Source organism: Ixodes scapularis, unplaced genomic scaffold, assembly GCF_016920785.2.
Source record: "Ixodes scapularis isolate PalLabHiFi unplaced genomic scaffold, ASM1692078v2 PGA_scaffold1__304_contigs__length_218370807, whole genome shotgun sequence".
Classification (NCBI taxonomy): Eukaryota; Metazoa; Arthropoda; class Arachnida; order Ixodida; family Ixodidae; genus Ixodes; species Ixodes scapularis.
Window position 1 is genome coordinate 4,025,007 of NW_024609846.1, and position 17,783 is coordinate 4,042,789.

Genomic DNA, 17,783 nt, shown 5'->3' on the forward strand with positions numbered 1-17,783 from the left:
CATATAGTTATATCATATAAGAGACAGCCCTCCTGCTCCCTGGTCCTTCGCGATTCCGGCCTCCACATGAGTTCCTGCCCTGGCTTGGTTGCCTGCCGTACCCAAAGTGCCCGGACAACTGCTCGATCCCAACAGTATGAAGTCTGGGTCGGCACAGTGAGGCCACGTCTGGCCTCCTTTCCGGGTTTCGCATCACCAGATCAGCAAGCCACGTTCACGTCGGCTGATGACACACGCTGGAGCCGTGCAATATTACGGGAGCAGCCGCAGATGCCTTCGAATGTGTGTTGAACTTCACTGCGTGAGTCTATTTCAAGTCAACCACCGCCACGCTCGTGCTGCAACGGACTGTGACTCAGCTTTGCCAGCTGGATGTACTGTGTACGCTAAGGCAAGAGAGGCGGTTAGCCATGGGCATTGGATGCCAGCAAACAATGACTCAAGAAATCACTACCTAAGGACCTGCGGCAGAAGATGCTCTCACTCGACTCCTGGCACGCCACCTGGTTCGAGTCCCCGACTACGCAACACTTCTCAAAAGAAAGAAGAGGACGCATAGAAAAATAGTTCGGAGAATCGGAGGGTGTCCAGTTACGTTCTTGTCATATCGCTCCGGAAGCCGTCGAGATTCGCACCGGGTGCCCCGGGTGCATCAAATGTCCGCGACCAGACACAGTTGTTACGTAAAAAACCTGGCACAGCCAGGTGATTACGTAATAGCTGTTCGCAGAAGCCCTCGGACGTTCAAATTCTGCGTTAGCCAGCAGATTTTTTTTCTCGGCTTTCGAACCATCTTACGTAAATTGTTTGAATAAATATGTACTGTTATCGTAAATCTTGGCTTGTGATCGCGGCTTTGTAGATTATCGTACTCGTTTTGCTGGAGACGCAAACGACGGGCATAACAAAATCGGTTGCATATTCCACATACCTTGCAAAAGCACTTCCCCAGTCACCTTGCGAAAAGTGTGAAACACGGAGTCCGCACAGTCCCGACTTCCCAGTCTTTTACCTGCTTTAGAGCAGTTTGTACCTGCTAGTAGGTATGTCTACTGAAACTTGAAACTAGGGGCAGTGCCAGAGAGCAAAGAGACAAAGTTCGGAAAGCTCGCTCGCCCTCCCCGATTTCTGAATTTTCAAGTGATTGTACCGTAATAAATGCACAACGCCTCTTCCCTCCCCTCCCCTCTCCCCTCCCCCCTCCCCCCCCCCCCAAAAAAAACACCATGTTCACAACGTAAAAAATGGTCTCAGTTCATGCATCTGTGGGCAGGTAGGAAATCTTGCCCAAATTTATTTACACTGCACGATGAGCGCAACACGTCGCAGTGCAAACGCAGTCAAACACGAAGCATAAAAACAGCAGATTTGGGACAACAATTTGGAGTTCATTGTTCAATTGAAACGACGTAATTTTGTTGAAAACGCCCGCAGCTTTTTACTCACGGTATGCGTCGGGAATTTTCCACATTTGGAAACGAAACTAAGGAAGATTTACTTTTAAAAACGCTCGCTGCGTTCTCCCGGACCAGTATGACTGGATCAGCTGATGACGACGGGACTGAACCTGTTTAACCTCAACCCCACAACAGCCAATTTGCGCTCCGTGTTAGGTGTCTACTTCCAAGCGCAACACCACACACACCACGAATGTTTCCGTTCTTTGTCGCATCGCAGTGTTGCACCAAACAGAACAAGATCGCCGAAGTCAACGCAGCGCTGTCGTGAATGTTGCCTTGTAGTTGCGCACTCGTGGACCCTGTGGCTCCCTTCGCTTTCAAAGCACGCACGACGATTACGAATGCTACTTTCCGTCTTCCGGGAACATCACAGGGGCACTTCTCCGGTCATGTCTTCGCTATGTGCTCGCAAACCCCGCAGCTTTTGTGTACCGAAACGATACCAGCGCCATGTTTAGCGTGCGTTGTTGCCTGATCTCACCGGAAGTCGAAACGCTGCGTCGTTCAACTCAGCAGCCAAGTCAACAAAAAAAAGAGCAAATCCAAGAGTGAGGGGCGGGGCATAGTTCTCCGCGGGGGTCGAAAGAGTGGGAGTTTCAAATGTGAAGATGTTCTGATTCTGACTAAATTACGTCCTGTGACGTAGATATTGCTAAAAAAAATATTTGTTTCGCGAAACATTTGTTTTGTGACATGGTTGTCCCAATTAGGCTGTTTAAAAAAACACTTTTTTTCTTTGCAGTTACCCTTTAAGAACCCCGAAAATGGAAGAAAAAGAACCACGATAACGGTATTTGGGTTGTTAGAAGTATAATGAGCTTGCCACCCGGAAAGAAAGCTTGCCATGTATCTTGAGATAGTCCCTAGTTAACCTGGGCTCAATCCCAAGAGAGAACTTTCCTTTCAAAATCCCATCTTGCGATTTGTATGCGAAAACCAATATCACAGAAACCTGGTCCCATAATGAGTTGGACAAGCCTACAGAACTTGAACCCCCCCCCCCCCCCCCCGTATTCACGAGCCTCAAAAACGACAAAATCGACAAGCTGAGAGACAGATGTCTCACCCCTCCCGGTGGTCTTTGACCGTATCGACGAGATGTCCGCAACATTGAAACTCGGAAGCGAAGCCTAAAGAAATGCAAGATGGCAGCTGTAAGCGAGGGCCATACCTTGGTCCGTCTTGGTGGCGGGCTTCCAGTTGTCCGGACTGATGATGGGCAGGCAGACCTGCCCCTTCTCATCGATGTTCGGGTGGTAGATCTTGGTACGGAACGTGATCTTGGGCGGCTTGAATGGGTACTCCGCCGGGAAGTTGATCTCTATCCGAAACGCACCCCTGTTGTACGGGACATTCTCCTGCGGGGGAGGAGAAAGACGGTCAAACTCCCATTTTCGCGAGACTACAGACTTTCAGACTCGGCCTCTACAAGCACCCGTTGCACCCAATTTCTTTAAGTAACGCGTTTTTTTGGTTCCGGACAGTTCAAGCATGGCAGAATCGAGTGCAGAACATGTGGCTATGATACAAACCCTTCCGTCCTTCTCAACAGTCTGTGTTACTTGAGACGAAGTGGCACCGCTTTATTTCAGGGATGAAGAGGGGTTTGTTGGCTGTCGCTCGAGTAGCGGGGTGCTGCCTGGAGCCGCAAGCTATGCTTAGAGTAGCAGCACTCCGTTAAGCAATTTTCTCGTGGTGCTTACAATTCGTTACGTTACAATTCGGAAACGAGCTTCAGATATAGTGTTTTCAGTTTATCTGCGATTTAAGATAAAGCTTCAGATGACTGGCAACATTAATTTTGAGCACCAGGATGGCCGAAGTAGTTTTACTCCGAAGCATTGCTTGTTTACTGGCGTTAGCATTGCCCCAGATCAATCCGAGGGAGTTGGGCCACATTCAAAACGGGAGGAAGAGGAAAGAATGTCTGACTGACAACGTTGCCAGTTTCTTTCCGGCGCAGACTCGACTGTTTATAGATCAGCGAAATAACTCCAGAGCATTGCTCCTTAGAATTCAGTGTCCCTGTGGAACCATTAAATGCCTTCAAGTGTACAATTGTCAACGAAACCTGTTTTACCGTCCTCTGCACAGACACATTTTGTTGCTCATCGTTCCTTACATGTGCCCTCATCTCTGCATGTCTACAATGGCCAAACCAAAGCATGCTGTTTGCAAAACACTCACCTTGCTCAAGTTCTCCCACTTCACACTCTACATTTAGTTAAAGGGCAACTCTGCTTCATTTTTGATATCTAGAAAACTATGTAGCCCTCTTCAGTATGATATAGGAAGACCCCATGTCAAATATTACGATCTAATTCTGACCATATATTTAATAAACTGGCCAGCAAACTTTCAAATCAGCCAAGTTGCCGAAATCTGCCAACTCCAGCGTGCGACGTGAGGCGCAATCATCAGCGAAGTCAATGCGACGGAGTTGGAGCGGCCAACGTTGAGCCACTACGTCAGAGGCATGACTACTTCATTCTCACGTTTTGTTTGTTTTTACTTCTCAGAGCAAAATTAAACGATGACGTCATGAGTTCCTCCTCCCAGTGTTGGCTGAACGGCATCCGCGTGATCACCGTAACGCGGTGCGCTAGTTTGCGCTGCCCTGCGCGTTTATCGGTCTGTTTCTCCGCTCCCCCTCTCCTCTTTCGTCTTCTCCCCCTCCCCCTCTCCCCCGGGCCATCACTGTCCACGCCATGCGAAGCGACCTGCCCACGTCGCGTGTCCGGTCCCTTGCCCCCACGAACGTCACAAGACCACGTGGTTTGACGTGACGTGGCCATGACTCTGACGGCAGGAGACCAATGTTGCCTGACGCAACCGAAGTTTTGGCTTCGGTATCAGCTGATGTTTAAATTAAGATTACACAAATAATATTCCACATTTCGCGAATCCGAGGACGTAGAGCTGTTTAGTAGTGCTTTGTGAGATGGAATCACGTGTAAGCCTAAATTTTTCGGAATTGAGCGGAGTTGCCCTTTAAATAATCTGTACACTGTCTATCAGCGAGGTGTGTACTTGTCCCGACATCTTATTGCATTTAGGAGTTTCCTTGTGACCAGGCCTTGAAAACAAGCCCAGTCATGATAAAAAAATGAATGGTGAAAAACATGGGGCAAACTATCTTCTGGGGGTGCAAGGGGTAAACTTTACAGAAAAACAAATACCAGAATTTATCACAATCCTGCACGCCAGGGGAATTGACGCAGCAAACTAGCATTCCAAGGTGCTGTTTCTGGACTTATGCCCATAGCAAGTTACTTAACCAATCTAGAAATTTTTTTCTAAAGGTGTCTAACAACAGTTGTGACCAACCACTCTGTGGATGGTCCGTGCAGCAGCGACCCGTATAATAGCAGCCCAGGAAGCACACACGGCTTTCGCCACTGTCTGCTACGTGGCGCAAGCTGGCACCCGAGTCGGTGGTGTATGCAGTCACGTGCATCCCCTCATTTCTCAGCGACGGCATATTTTTTGCTGCCCACTAATTTCATGTTTCCTTATTTAAAAACACAATGGGTTGACACATGAAATAGAAAATGAGAAACCTTGGGATTGCTCCGGGCATTTACTAATGTATCGCTATGCAGAGATTGCAATAAATGAAGAGTGATTTATCCTGTTTGTGCCACGACCCAGTATTCTCCCTCTAACCGAAGTGTGTGAAATGCTGGCATAGTCTTTTTTAAGTGGCAACGTTGCAGTTGAGCATTTCACCAATGTTTTACTACGCAAATTTGTAGTTCCTCACTCAACAGGATGGGCAATCTCTACCTATTCTCCTGCAGGGTATAGGGATAAACAGTCATTACAACCCCTGCAATGAGCCAGGCAATAAACCGTGAGACTTGGAAAGCATTTGTTTCTGAGCATATAAAATGTCTCGCTTAGTGTAGCAGAGCAGATAGCACTTTCAGGAAGAAGCGTTTCTGCTCCGTCGTTTCAATGATCCTTTACGAGGCAATGACCGCACACTCTAATGTTTCCAGACCCTTGCCCACAGATGTGGAATCAGCTTGCACGCGAACAAGAGCAACGAGCTCGCAGCTTTTCAAGGTCCTTCTACTGAAAGAGCACATGTGCGGGCGCTAGCTTGCACCTACACTTTTTGCAGATGGCATCGGAGAATAGAGTAGGCTTTTCACAAGTTTCTGACAACTAAGCTAGCCACTGTGTGACGAGCCTGGTGAGTATTGTCAGACAATCCAAATAAAAGTTTAAAACATGAGAGCTTGATTATTTGTCTCGCTTTGAAGCATTTCCTTTATTAGCTGCCAGGTGTCATGTTATTCGAGGCATATTTTTCAACATCGAATCCATTATACAAATAGAAAAAGGTGAGGACAGATCCTCGACAGAAAAACTCACCGGAACAATGAGGCCTTGCCACGTGAGGAGGTTGTTTTCATCTACTTGGATCTCGCGGAATGATTTTCCTCCAGCCTTCTTGATCTCTGTAAGTTCCTATTGTGACGGATCAGGAGAGACAATTAGTGTTCAATGACACTGGTGTCAACAGCAGCATGCAACAATGAGTCAGCAAATACTGTGCCCATTATCATAATAACTGAGCTCATTTGGTGGCATGAACTTAAGGAATAAAACTTGATGGATACTTTGGTGAAGTAAAATAGTAAAAGTGCCAATATTGTTTTTATGCTCACTGTGCTGTGCACTGCACAACCGAAGTGCTTTGGCACCAAGTTTTCATTATGGCAGCAAAGGACAAAACTCCAGAGAAGAGCTCTGGGATTATAGGCCCGAGGTTGAAGATAAAGATAAAGCTGACAACTCCGACTGCCGGAGTCGTCCGCTTATTTGGCCAGTTTAATCATGATCTTCTCTTCATGCCTTCTACAGTGGTCACGAATTTGTCCCACTTTTAGCAGTTGCACAGGGTATGGCACTATGAACTAGCCCTACGAGATGCAGCAGTAGCAGTAAAAATTCGACACGGGGCACCACCCTAGGCGCGATAAGACACCGGGAGCGAGATTAGAATGGACCTCCATAAATTGATGAAAGGGTGCTGCTGGCAAATTGAAAATTCGTGCATGCGGGGGATTGGTGGCAGAGCGTGTGGACGCACTGCAGCTCGGAGCACAAAGAGTGAATGCTCGCTTTGCAGAGCACAGGGATCATGGTTAAATTCCCACCCCTAGGGGCCCGTCTTGATCTGGACGAGCATCGTACCGGCATGCGGTTGTGTACCATTACCGCGCAATGCACATTAAAAAAAAAAAGAAACGAAACCCAGACTAGCAGTGGCACTGCAATGGCTAAATTTCTGATCCACAGCATAAACCAGTATCGCTGCAACTCAAAGGCAGAACGACTTTACACTGGACAAACATGAACGTCAAATTTGATTTTAGTAAGCCGTACGTACGCTGTAACCTTCATACATTAAATTTCTTGTTGGCACAGGGCTGGATTTATTACGGCTGACAACCAGAAGGCACAAGGGGGGTGCCTTCAAATCGTTCAAGGTAGCACCAAGTACTTCTATCCTGCACAACTCAAGACACGACAGATCACACCTCAGCATTTTCATAATGGGCAATGACATGGGTAATCAATTGCTTTCTTCAGTCACTGTTGTCAATAGCGAATAAAATGAGCATGTGAAAATGCGTTCCTGCAATGAAAGAGCGACACTACACAAGTTTCGGAATGGAAACAATGCCTCTTAGTGATACACACGACCACAATACATTTTCTTCTCAGGCATGCTGGAACACATCGTGAGCCCGAGCGAGTCTTCAACCGAACGGCAGAAATGTCATTGGTCTCAGTGATATCAACAGAAGGTTCATAGAAGTTGCGCAAAACTGTGAACCACAAGTCGTCAAACTTAGACTAGGACCTGGAGACGCGTTTCTCCTGTCTAGCGCGTAAATAACTTCACACGGCACTCGGGTTCAAACAGCCGGCTCAAGGGAGTCACAGGACTTTGGCCAAAGCCCTTCGCAAGAATCTATTTTCGGAACAACTTCATCGCGCAATTTCAAGTCAAAAAGGGCGATGGGATTTCCTATCAATGGACAAAGCTAGACTTAAGATTTTGACGAATTCCGCGTTCAACCGGATACCGCCCTTCAACGATAGTGGCCTTATCAGGAAGCTTGAAAGCGTAATAACAAAATCAATAAAAAAGAAAGAAAGAAAGAAGACATTTGGGCACGTATTTGATGGCGCGCAGGAAAGCACACCGATTTGCCTTCTGAAAGCTGTCATCGCCGACTGAAAATGCGTGGTTGCCGAAGTTTAGAAACCGAATTCAGCCGAAAACTCGCTCGTCGGACTGACGACGCTAATCGCCGTTGCTACACGGGCGCAAAATACTTCCTTTTGTAGGGGTAAAAAATAAAAAGGAAACAAGGTGGGACTTCATCCTGCGTCTGAAGGAATATTGATTGGTATTCTAACAAGATCAAAAATTACAAACATAGAAAAGACGTCACCCTGCTTAGCGTCCGACCTGACAAGGAAACTTCGGGAATGAAAACCGATCTGTGGCTCGACGCCCAAAAAGCTCGGTGGATGTTTTGATGGATGTCACTCCCAGCACAGCGCAGCTAGAACAGCCTATCACCCCTCATCCACCGAAAGTGTAGCGATGAAAGCGCATTTTCTCGCGTAGATACGCGGAATGGACAGTCGATAGCCACTATTTTCACGCGAACGGATTCGGGCACGATTAAGGAACTAAGCCTACTTTCAAACCGAGACGGCGGCACCGGTCGGCACCAGTTCCTCGCTGTCATAAATAAAGTGTGGCATATTCAAGACACGGTACGTGTGTATTAAAAACTGGAGAATTTGTTTTTACAATACGACTATTAGGGGTGACTTCTGCCAGAAATGACTCACTTTCTGCAGCCGCCTAGTCGCTGCCATTTTCGAAGAGAAGAATCCCGATACCAGCACCACCGCGCGATGCTTGCAAGAAGCGAATGTTGACGAAAAATATTTCGCGTGTTGTTGATGGCGATCGGCAGCGGCAAGACACGCGAGTTTCGAATTGAAATAAAAAACGACGCCATATTTACATTGCATTAAAAAAAATAAAAAAAATAGTTTCACTTAATAGCCAATTGTTCAATCTTGAACGAATTGGTTAAATCATCATTCAGAACGCAAGACGAACTGAGGGGGTACTTCATAGAGTTCTTATAATGTACGCTAGAGGTTCAACTGGCGCGTGTACTGTCTTGGTGCTGGCGCAAATTGAAGCAGACAGCAACCAGTTGAAAATTGAGGTCCGGTATGGTGCCTGGAGCGCGTCTTCGACTGGTGTGTTTAACGTCCTCTGCTGCCCATACATCAAAAGTGGCCCCGAAGTGGCAACAATTGACGTCACAGCAGTTGCGATCCTGGCGGTTGGTCATAGAAATGCTAATGAGAAGGCTGCGAGTAGCACAACAAAACGCGAGTCTCGCTGTCGTCACGGCGTCCCAGCTTTTTGCTGCTGAAGCTTCCGTGGGCTGCCACACTGGAAAGCGACCCGAAGGAGAACAGGTGTCTGCCACATACACCACCGCTGTTCGGACGCCGCCAGGATCGCGACCGGCGACAGCATGACACTTCTATGACGTCATGAGGCGGAAATCGAGGGACCACTTTTTTTAAGACGCGGTAAACACACCAGTCGGGGACGCGTTCAGGCAACACCACCTAGACAGAAGGCCTCCACACGCGTCATCATAGTCAGATCGATCGAGGCGAGAGATTGGGCACGAGTGCTGCGTCAGTGTTCGGCTGCGGCTCGTGGCCAATCAGCGCGTCGAAGGTCGGGCTCGGGTCCAATAGCCGACCGAGCGCGATCCGACTGTGATGACGTTTCATAGAAGAAGAGGAAACCATGCGGAGGCCTTCTGTTTAGGTGGTGTTGGTTCAGGGGGCATGGCCAGTGACGTCACGGATGTCAAAATAACAGCTTTTATTTTGGCGTCCTAGTTATTTTGACATCAACAACACGTTTCCTTTGGATGTTGCTGACTGCATTTTGAAATGTCGGTCGCCCGGCGTGTGTGTGGCCGGGTGCTCGGCGGTGTCCGCGCTGGTGCGTGTTGTCAACGTTGCCGCCTGTACTCAGACCGACACGCGGAGCGGCTCTGTTTACCAACACGGCCGGAAGGCCGCGCATGCGCGGTAGCTATGTGGGCAAAAGCAGCCCGGCACTCCGTGTTTTCGCCATTGCGCTCTATGGCGTGCGCTCGTTGTTGACGTTGTAATGACGCTTGTATCTTTATTTGTGCGTCGTATTTCCTCACAACGTATGTCGTATGCTATGCCCGACTATTTGAGCTCGTTCCCCGAGCCTGAACGGCAGCGGTATCGAAACGAACTGTGCGTAGACGGCGTGGACTACGAGGATCCGTACGCCGTATAAACAAGACTTGCTGGACTTCCGACGTAAAGTTGCTGCCACCGACGTCGATGGCTCACGTCGTCGTTTATTTAGTTTTTTCGCCAAGCCAGTTCACGGCCGACACGGTGCAGGCGTACACGTCTCTCGAGGTCTACGATTACTTCGAGTTGGTTTCCGCACTGCCGGCGGGATCAGCAGCCTGTGGGTCCGCGGAAGTGTGTGCATTCATTAATTGATTAAATACACACAGCGTCTTCAAGTCAAGGTATGATATTTTCCCTGCCCTCATGACCACAAGGCATGACAAGCAGTAACGCTTTGTCCGTTCTGCAGTCTTGGCGGTAACAGGTTACAAGTAACGGCGTTGTTGGTAACGCGTTACTTTTTTCAGTAACGTAGTAACCCACTCGTTACGTTTTCGACACAGTAACGGGTAACGTACTTGTGTTCCTATTTCAAGTAACGTAGTTACGTTACTCGTTACTACTTCCAAAGTATTAAAGAAATTACACTTAAATTTTTTACGTATTTTAGGCGTCAAGCCATGATTGGCTGTGCGTTTTTTCTCGTAAGTATTTAGGTGAAACCGTAAAAAGAGATAAAGTAATTATGTTCAGTTTCTGCATGAACATAATGTTTCTTGATATATTACCTGTATCGTCAAAACCGTAAAATGTGTTAAATCATAATTTAAAAAAAAAGTAACGCAGAATCAGAAGTAACGTGCGTTACTTTTCATCGGTAGCGGTAACGCGTTCCTTTTTTTTTTTAGGTAACGTAGCTCAGTAATGCGTACCTTTTATTTGCAAGTAACGAGTAACGTATAGCGTTACTTTTTTTCGGTAACGCCTACAACACTGCCGTTCTGTCGCCGTTCCCCTTCTGCTGGGTAGCACGGGCGTAGCGAGACTCGGACGAGCGCTTGGCCGGTGCTTTGTGCGCGAACACCATGGGAACAAAATCCGGGTGGTCTCGATCAGACAACGGTTTCCCTGCACATAAGCAAGCCTCGGGATGGAGATTGAAATGGAAGCCGCACTTGCCTTCAAGAAAGTGTTTGCCGCACAAAAGGTCGTTCGCGCGAGGCGACCATTCTTTTCAATCCACGGATATTATCCACCTTCTATGCCTTCACAGTCTGCCGGGAACTTGTGGAAACTCACACTGCTGCGTTTCTTGTACATTTTGGCGCAATTAACGGCAACACAGCTTCGCGGCATGCTGAAAGGCTATCACGCCCATGCGAAACGTGCGCGCTTTTGCCCACACCCCCCGGCTCCGGCGCGATCGCAGCGCCGCCGCAGCTCCGTGACGTCAAGCCCGCGTGTCGGTCTGTACTCGTCGCGTTCTCAGAACATCAAAATAAGCGTTCTCCATTTTCAAACTTCGCCCGGTGCCGTCTGTCACTCCTGTTGCAAATGAAGATTACGTGTACCGGAGGCGACGGAGCCCAGCCGAAGTAATTTTGTACGCATTTTTCTGGAGCTGTACTTGTGTGCAATACGACGGACTATCACCCCTGCATAGAATAGCTGCGAAGGCCGTGCAAGCGGCGAGCGAGTAGCCTTGACCGGCATGACTGCACCCGCTGCAGGAGCGCTCGTGCCGGGTGATCCAAAGCAACTAGCTCGCGCTTTTAGCACTGTCGTCGACAGCATTTTTTTTTTTTTTTTCAGTGTTAGTCGTAAAAAAAGAAATGTCGTAAATAACAGCAAATGCCCCAACAAAACAAAATGTTAAAAAAAAAAAAAAAAAGAAAAAGGAAGCCTCCACTGCGGATCGAACCCACACCGCTTGCGTATGAGCTATTTTAACCGCTAAGCCACGCTACAGCTTCGTAAATCGCGTTTTGACAATTTGTTTTATACGACACTTTCGGACGGCATTTAGCGCGGAGTACCGTCGGTGGAGTACCGTCGAACGGCACCTGAATGCTCTGCAAAAGTGCCTCCGGACGGTACTGTAGTCACTACGAATCTTCTTTTGCAACAGGAGTGACCGACGGCACCAGGCGAACGAAATTGGAAAACACTGTTTCTGGATACGCGACGAGCACAGGCGGCACGTCGACGCACACCAGTGAGTACACCGCCGAGCACCATCGAGCACCCGACCGCGCGCACACTCGCCGACCGACCGACGTTTCAAAATGTAGTCGACGGCATCCAAAATAAAACGTGTTTACATTAAAGAGCACCAAATAGGGGCGCGGCCAATGACGTCCGTGACGTCACTGGCCGCGCCCCCTGCACTTCAAATCGGTGCCGAAATTACTCACCCCGTTCCAGGCACCATAGTTCCGGTAATTCACGCTAGGGAAGGACGGGGCCCGCGGCCCGCTGTCGATTTCCGACAGCCGGCCCGGCCCGGCCCGACCCGACACTTTAACTTAGACGGGCCCGCTCCGGCCCGTTTCATTTTTGCCAGTATCAAGCTGAGTTTACGCAGAATGGCAGGCTAGCCTGCCACTACTGCGCATATTTATTACAGTGTACTTGAAAGTCAGCATCATTCTTTATTGTCGCACATATATTTACACTACGACTCAATGGGCAATAAATGTTTACAATAAGATATAAGCACACACACACAAAAAAAGCACACACACACACATGTAAAGCACTCCTTGACGTGCCCTCTGAATTCAGATAAATTATATTATAGAAAAAAAGACTAAACTCATTTTTGCGAGACGAAGTGTAATATTGAATGAATATGAATACGAGACGTCCAATTAAATGTATGCCAAGTCATGCAGTTACTGAGACAAATAAGTACACGTGACGTGAAGCCATCTAAAATGCATTGCGAAACTCCGTTGACGAGGAAAATTAGTCACTCTTAACGCGACAAACTAAATAACAATACAGGCATGCGCTCAACCAGTCGGCGGTGGAAGGGTCGGCGAGATCGGTACTCGGACACTTTCAAACAAAACAGGGCTTTAAAATAAAAATGTACTCATATGAAACAGACGCCCAATATTTTCCAAGACTCGGCTCCATATTAACACAGAGTACAGCGAGTGTTCTTAGAGGTTCTTGTGCAAAAATAGAAGATTATTTACCCTATCTGGCTTTAGACGGGTTCTCCTTTCCTGGATGAGATAGCCAGCAGCACTCAGGGTTGGCCAGAAATACTCAAAAATGTATTTGGAAATACATTTCGCGCGCCTCCCTTGGTGATTCGATTATTCAAGGGAGGCGCGTGAAATAACGTAGAACATTATCGACCTATTTCCATTCTGTCTTGCTTTGCTAAAATCCTGGAAAAACATATGTTGATAACTATAAATAGCCTTTTAGATAAATACAGTTTACTATCTCCTTATCAGTACGGATTCACACAAGGCCGAGGTACTCAAATGCTCCTTGAGGACTTTTCTGACATGCTCAATTTATCTTTTGAACGGAATCAAGTTGCCTGCGCACTGTTCCTTGATGTCCGCAAGGCATTTGACAGTGTTAACCATCACATTTTGATAACAAAGCTTTCAAAGTTCGGCTTTCGAGGTTCTTTTTTAAATTTACTGGAAAACTTTCTACAGGAAAGGCGTCAATGTGTTTCATTTGGAGGGTATCAAAGCGGATTCTTTTCAATCAAAGCGGGTGTCCCCCAGGGCTCGGTTTTAAGTCCACTGTTATATAATCTTTATGTTAATGACCTCTCCATGGTGGTACCAATTTCACTATTTCAATATGCTGACGACACCGTTATTTGATCTAGAGCGTCCAATTATTCAGATGCCTTTTCGTCTTTGCAAACTGCGGCAATTAAAACTGGACTGGTTTGAAGCTAATTTAATTAAAGTTAATGCATCCAAAACGCAGCTAATATGTTTCCACAACCCTTTGAAAAAACTTAATATGACCTGCTTTTACGATTACATACGTCTAGGTGCCTATCATGTGCATGTGAGCCCTGTACAGCATATATCTTCTATAAAATATCTTGGCCTATTCTTTGACAGTGACCTAACCTGGAACACTCATCTTGCTCATGTGTGTAAGAAAATTCGTGCAGTCTTGTTTGCTATACAACACGAGATATTTTATGCCACTATCCGTTCGAAAACTTTGTTTTACATGCTCTTGTTTACAGTGTGCTCCGTTTCGGTATTACCGTGTATGGTCATTGTGCTCTGCGTTGGCAAATTAGAATTAATTCGATTCTGCGTTCTTTGCTAAAGAACATTTCCTATGATTTATGCCTTGGTAAGGACATTGATGTATTTAAAGCACTGCATTTGCCTGATTTTAACTCGCTATTGATGGAAACTGTTGTTCATAGGCATTTTTGGGACAGCCAATTTAAAGTTCCATACGTACCTTCTCGTATTCTTAGACCCGAAGAGCGTTACCGGATACCTCGATGTTCGACAAGATTTGGAAAAAGAGTTCGGAGTTACTATGTACCAGCATTTATGAACAAACTACCTTCTAGTATTCTAAATTTAAGAACAAAATACAAGCTCAAGAAAGCCCTGAGAAATTTTAGATCGTAGAGTGCTCACTAGTTTGCTTTTGTTATTCTGATTTTTTGTGTGGATTTTATTTTACATGTTTCCTTTTGCAAACGGCATGGTCTCAGTGATTTTAAGACGCTGCCAGTCAAGCCCAATGTGGCTTAGGCAGGTCAGACTTAACATACGTTATGTTCATTTGCAATAAAATTATTATTATTATTATTATTAAATACTGGGATACATTAAAATAGTAGGTAAAATACTGATACTAAAATGTGTCTGTAAAAATGTGTCGCGATACGTATCGGAAATACATTTTAAATAGAGGCAAAAAGTCTTTGGAAATCCAAATACAGGAATACAATTTTGCGAGGGAAGAAATAGAAATACAAAAATACTGATACTGCAATACATTTTTCAAATTTGTTTGCGATGCCAACTGAGATGAAGCTTGAAGTGGAAGTTTTTGATCCCGAAATTAATTTCCCATGGGCTTGGCACTTTGCCTTGAAGGTAGTGGTTTCGGACGACGAGGAGTCTTCAATGGGCTCTACAGCATTCCATATTCAAGGACTGACCGCGGTCCCTTCTCTGACATCATGTATGTCTGACGAGGAATGCGAAAAGACTTTGACCTCTAAATAAATTTTAAGTCACACTAAATCCCATCAAAACGTCGCCACGCCCCTGTGCCATAAGGACACCCATGTCAACATTGATCACATGACGTCGCGGTGGAATGACCTGGTATTCCTTATCTGTAGGTGTGGCTTTGAACATAAAACTTTACCACGCTGCTATATGAAAGGACAATACATACCTTCACTGTAGGTTATCTCGTTGAAGATCGTGCAGGCAGTGTCATTTGGAATTTTCGAAAATAGTGGACCACCTGAAGCATTTTGAAACACACATCTTCTGTTACGGTTGAAAAAATGATACTGCGGCATCCCTGTTGTGAAGGTCCTCTCTGCCGACCCTCCGCCACCGACGCGTGGATTCCAGTCCTCAAGTTCCGCCTAACATCATCCAAACAGAGACCTTGTGGATTGCGGCCTGATATTGCCGGCACAGGTGCGAGCTCTCCGAGAAACAGCGCGCTCGAGACGATTCGCAGGTATACGAAGTCTGGGTCGGCACAGCGAGGCCACGTCTGGCCTCCTTCCTGGGTTTCGGATCACCAGAGCAGCGGGTCACGCTCACGTCGGCTGATGACGTACCCTTGAGCCGTGCAATATTACGGGCGCAACCGCAGACGCATTCGAATATGTATTGAACTTCACTGCGTGAGTCATCCTACTATTTCAAGTCAACCACCGCCAGGCTCGTGCTGCAACAGACTGTGTCTCAGTTTTGCTGGCTGGGTGTACAGTGTACGCTAAGGCAAGAGAGACAGCAGCGGGCATTGAATGCCAGCAAACAATGACTCAAGAAATCCCTACCTAAGGACCTGCGGCAGAAGATGCTCTGACTCCACTCCTGGCACGCCGCCTGGTTCGAGTCCCCGACTGCGCAACACTTCTCGGAAGAAAGAAGAGGAGGCACAGAAAAATTGTTTGGAGAATCGGAAGGAACCTTGGTCAGCGTAGTAACAATGCCCCAGCATCCCCTTCACCCTGCAGGTGCCCTCAAAGAAAAAAAAAGCGTTTAATTTTTTTTTTTTTTAGGGGGGAGGGTGGACTATTTTCCGAGAAATGTAACGAAATACATTTTATCCTGATTCAATCGCGACGCAAAGAAACATTCCAAATGTGTTTCGATACAGGAATACAGATACTGGCGAAAAAAATGTAACGCGATAAGAAATACAGATACGAAATGTATTTCTGCAATACTATCGCGATACTGCCCAACCCTGACAGCACTGAAGTTCCTCTCACTAGAAGCACTTGCGGCGGGCACACAAAGTAGCTGCTTGGCGAGTCGAGATAGTCCTGGAAACTCACTCTGATGGCACTTCCGAAAGGGCAGAAGTTCGCTCTCACTAACGTTTGGAAAGTCTGCTTTCAAATATCGCTGAAGCTCGTCAGATCCTTCAGTACTTGAAGTTGATCTCGCACATCTTTCCATTCAAGAAAGTCGTCCAACGTCGTCTTTGCTCGCTCCGTTTCTTAGGGTCCTGGGAGCTCTGAATCTCGGCTCACGCAAGCCGAATTTGATTTCAATAGCTGCCCGACGCTCTCGAGGACTCAATCACTGCCAGAAAGCATGCGAAGCTGACGAAACTGGGACCAAAGAAATGTAGCAATCATGTGAATGTCGTGAGCTTCAACCTTTGCTTCAAGGTATTCTGCCGTTCGCTTCTTGATCCGCGTGAGCTCATCATCACGCTGGTATGATGCGCTCAAGTGCCTTTTGAGCTTGTACAAGAACAATATGAAAAACGAAAATGTTGGAACCGCCTCACTCCCCATCGCATCGCTGGCATCTTTGAATGGCTGAAGAAAATCAATCAGCAGCTTCATATCGATTTTGATGATCCCTTCCATCAGGAGGCTACCTCGTTCGTCCAGGACTGCTTGGGTGTTCTCGTACTGGTCATGGACCGATTTCAGCATGGCTAGTTTCGAATTCCACCTCGTCTCAACGTCTTGATTGACGGTCTTTTGCAGGTGATTCAGAAGGCCCGTTTGTTTCAAGAAGGTCACGACAGCCTTTGTTTTTTCAATAAAATCCTTCAGGTTTGGCACTTCATTTACCATGAACCCCGAGTCGAACACCTGGCGAAGCACAGTGTTCAACAAGTGAGCTGCGCAGTTTAGTCGTGTGAACGACTGTAGCGCGTTAACAATGTTGGCGTTTTGGTCTGTCACGAACGTGATGTTTTTCAGCAGCTCCACATTGAGGCCCCACTTCAGCAATCTGCGCTGCAGTTCTCTCCTGTTGTTTTCGCCGGTCTTTCTTTCGTTAGGAAAGTCACAAGTGAAAAGTACCTTGCTCTGAATGTTCGAATTATCATCGATGAAGTGAATTGTCAGCGTGGTATATGCAACTTTCCTGAAGTCTTCGGTCCACATGTCAATGGTTGCTGCACATATCTTCTCTTTCATTGCAAGGTCCACTTCCGACCTCATTGCGTCTCAGAGACTGTCCGCAACTTCGGCCACACGCTTTGAAATTGTTGTAGCGTCAGGGAGGATAGCCGCAACGTCAACATTCCCGAAATTGGTGCCAATTTTGATTAGCGCCTGACACACTTTTCGAAAGTCAGTTCCACTTACTGTGGGGTCATTCCATGTCAAACGTCCCAGACGTTGCGCTCGACCACCTTCGATTTAAAAAAAGAAAAAAAAAATGCATGGTTTTTTGCCGCATTGTCTGTAGCCATGCCCTAAAATATTTTTGACGAAATTTTTTTTTTGATGGCGTGAGCGCGGTTTTAGCTTCTAAAAATAGCGTGAAACTAGGTATCACTCCATAATTTATGAAAAATCAGCTTTTTTATGAAAGACCCTACAATATTTTCTTAAAT

The 17,783-nt window shown here is 46.7% G+C and overlaps 1 protein-coding gene across 1 annotated transcript in view; it reads right to left on the bottom strand.

Moving 5' to 3' along the window:
• The window catches only part of LOC8051884 (ubiquitin-conjugating enzyme E2 L3), a 40,009-nt gene extending 31,567 nt beyond the window's left edge, over nucleotides 1-8,442 (bottom strand). Inside the window, exons 1-3 of the mRNA XM_029990728.4 lie at nucleotides 8,346-8,442; nucleotides 5,841-5,936; nucleotides 2,632-2,818 (exon numbers count right to left, since the gene is read on the bottom strand). Of these exons, the coding sequence (XP_029846588.1) occupies nucleotides 2,632-2,818; nucleotides 5,841-5,936; nucleotides 8,346-8,372 (310 nt within the window). The 5' untranslated portion in view covers nucleotides 8,373-8,442. The remainder of the gene's footprint in view (nucleotides 1-2,631; nucleotides 2,819-5,840; nucleotides 5,937-8,345) is intronic.
• Nucleotides 8,443-17,783: the final 9,341 nt, after the last annotated feature.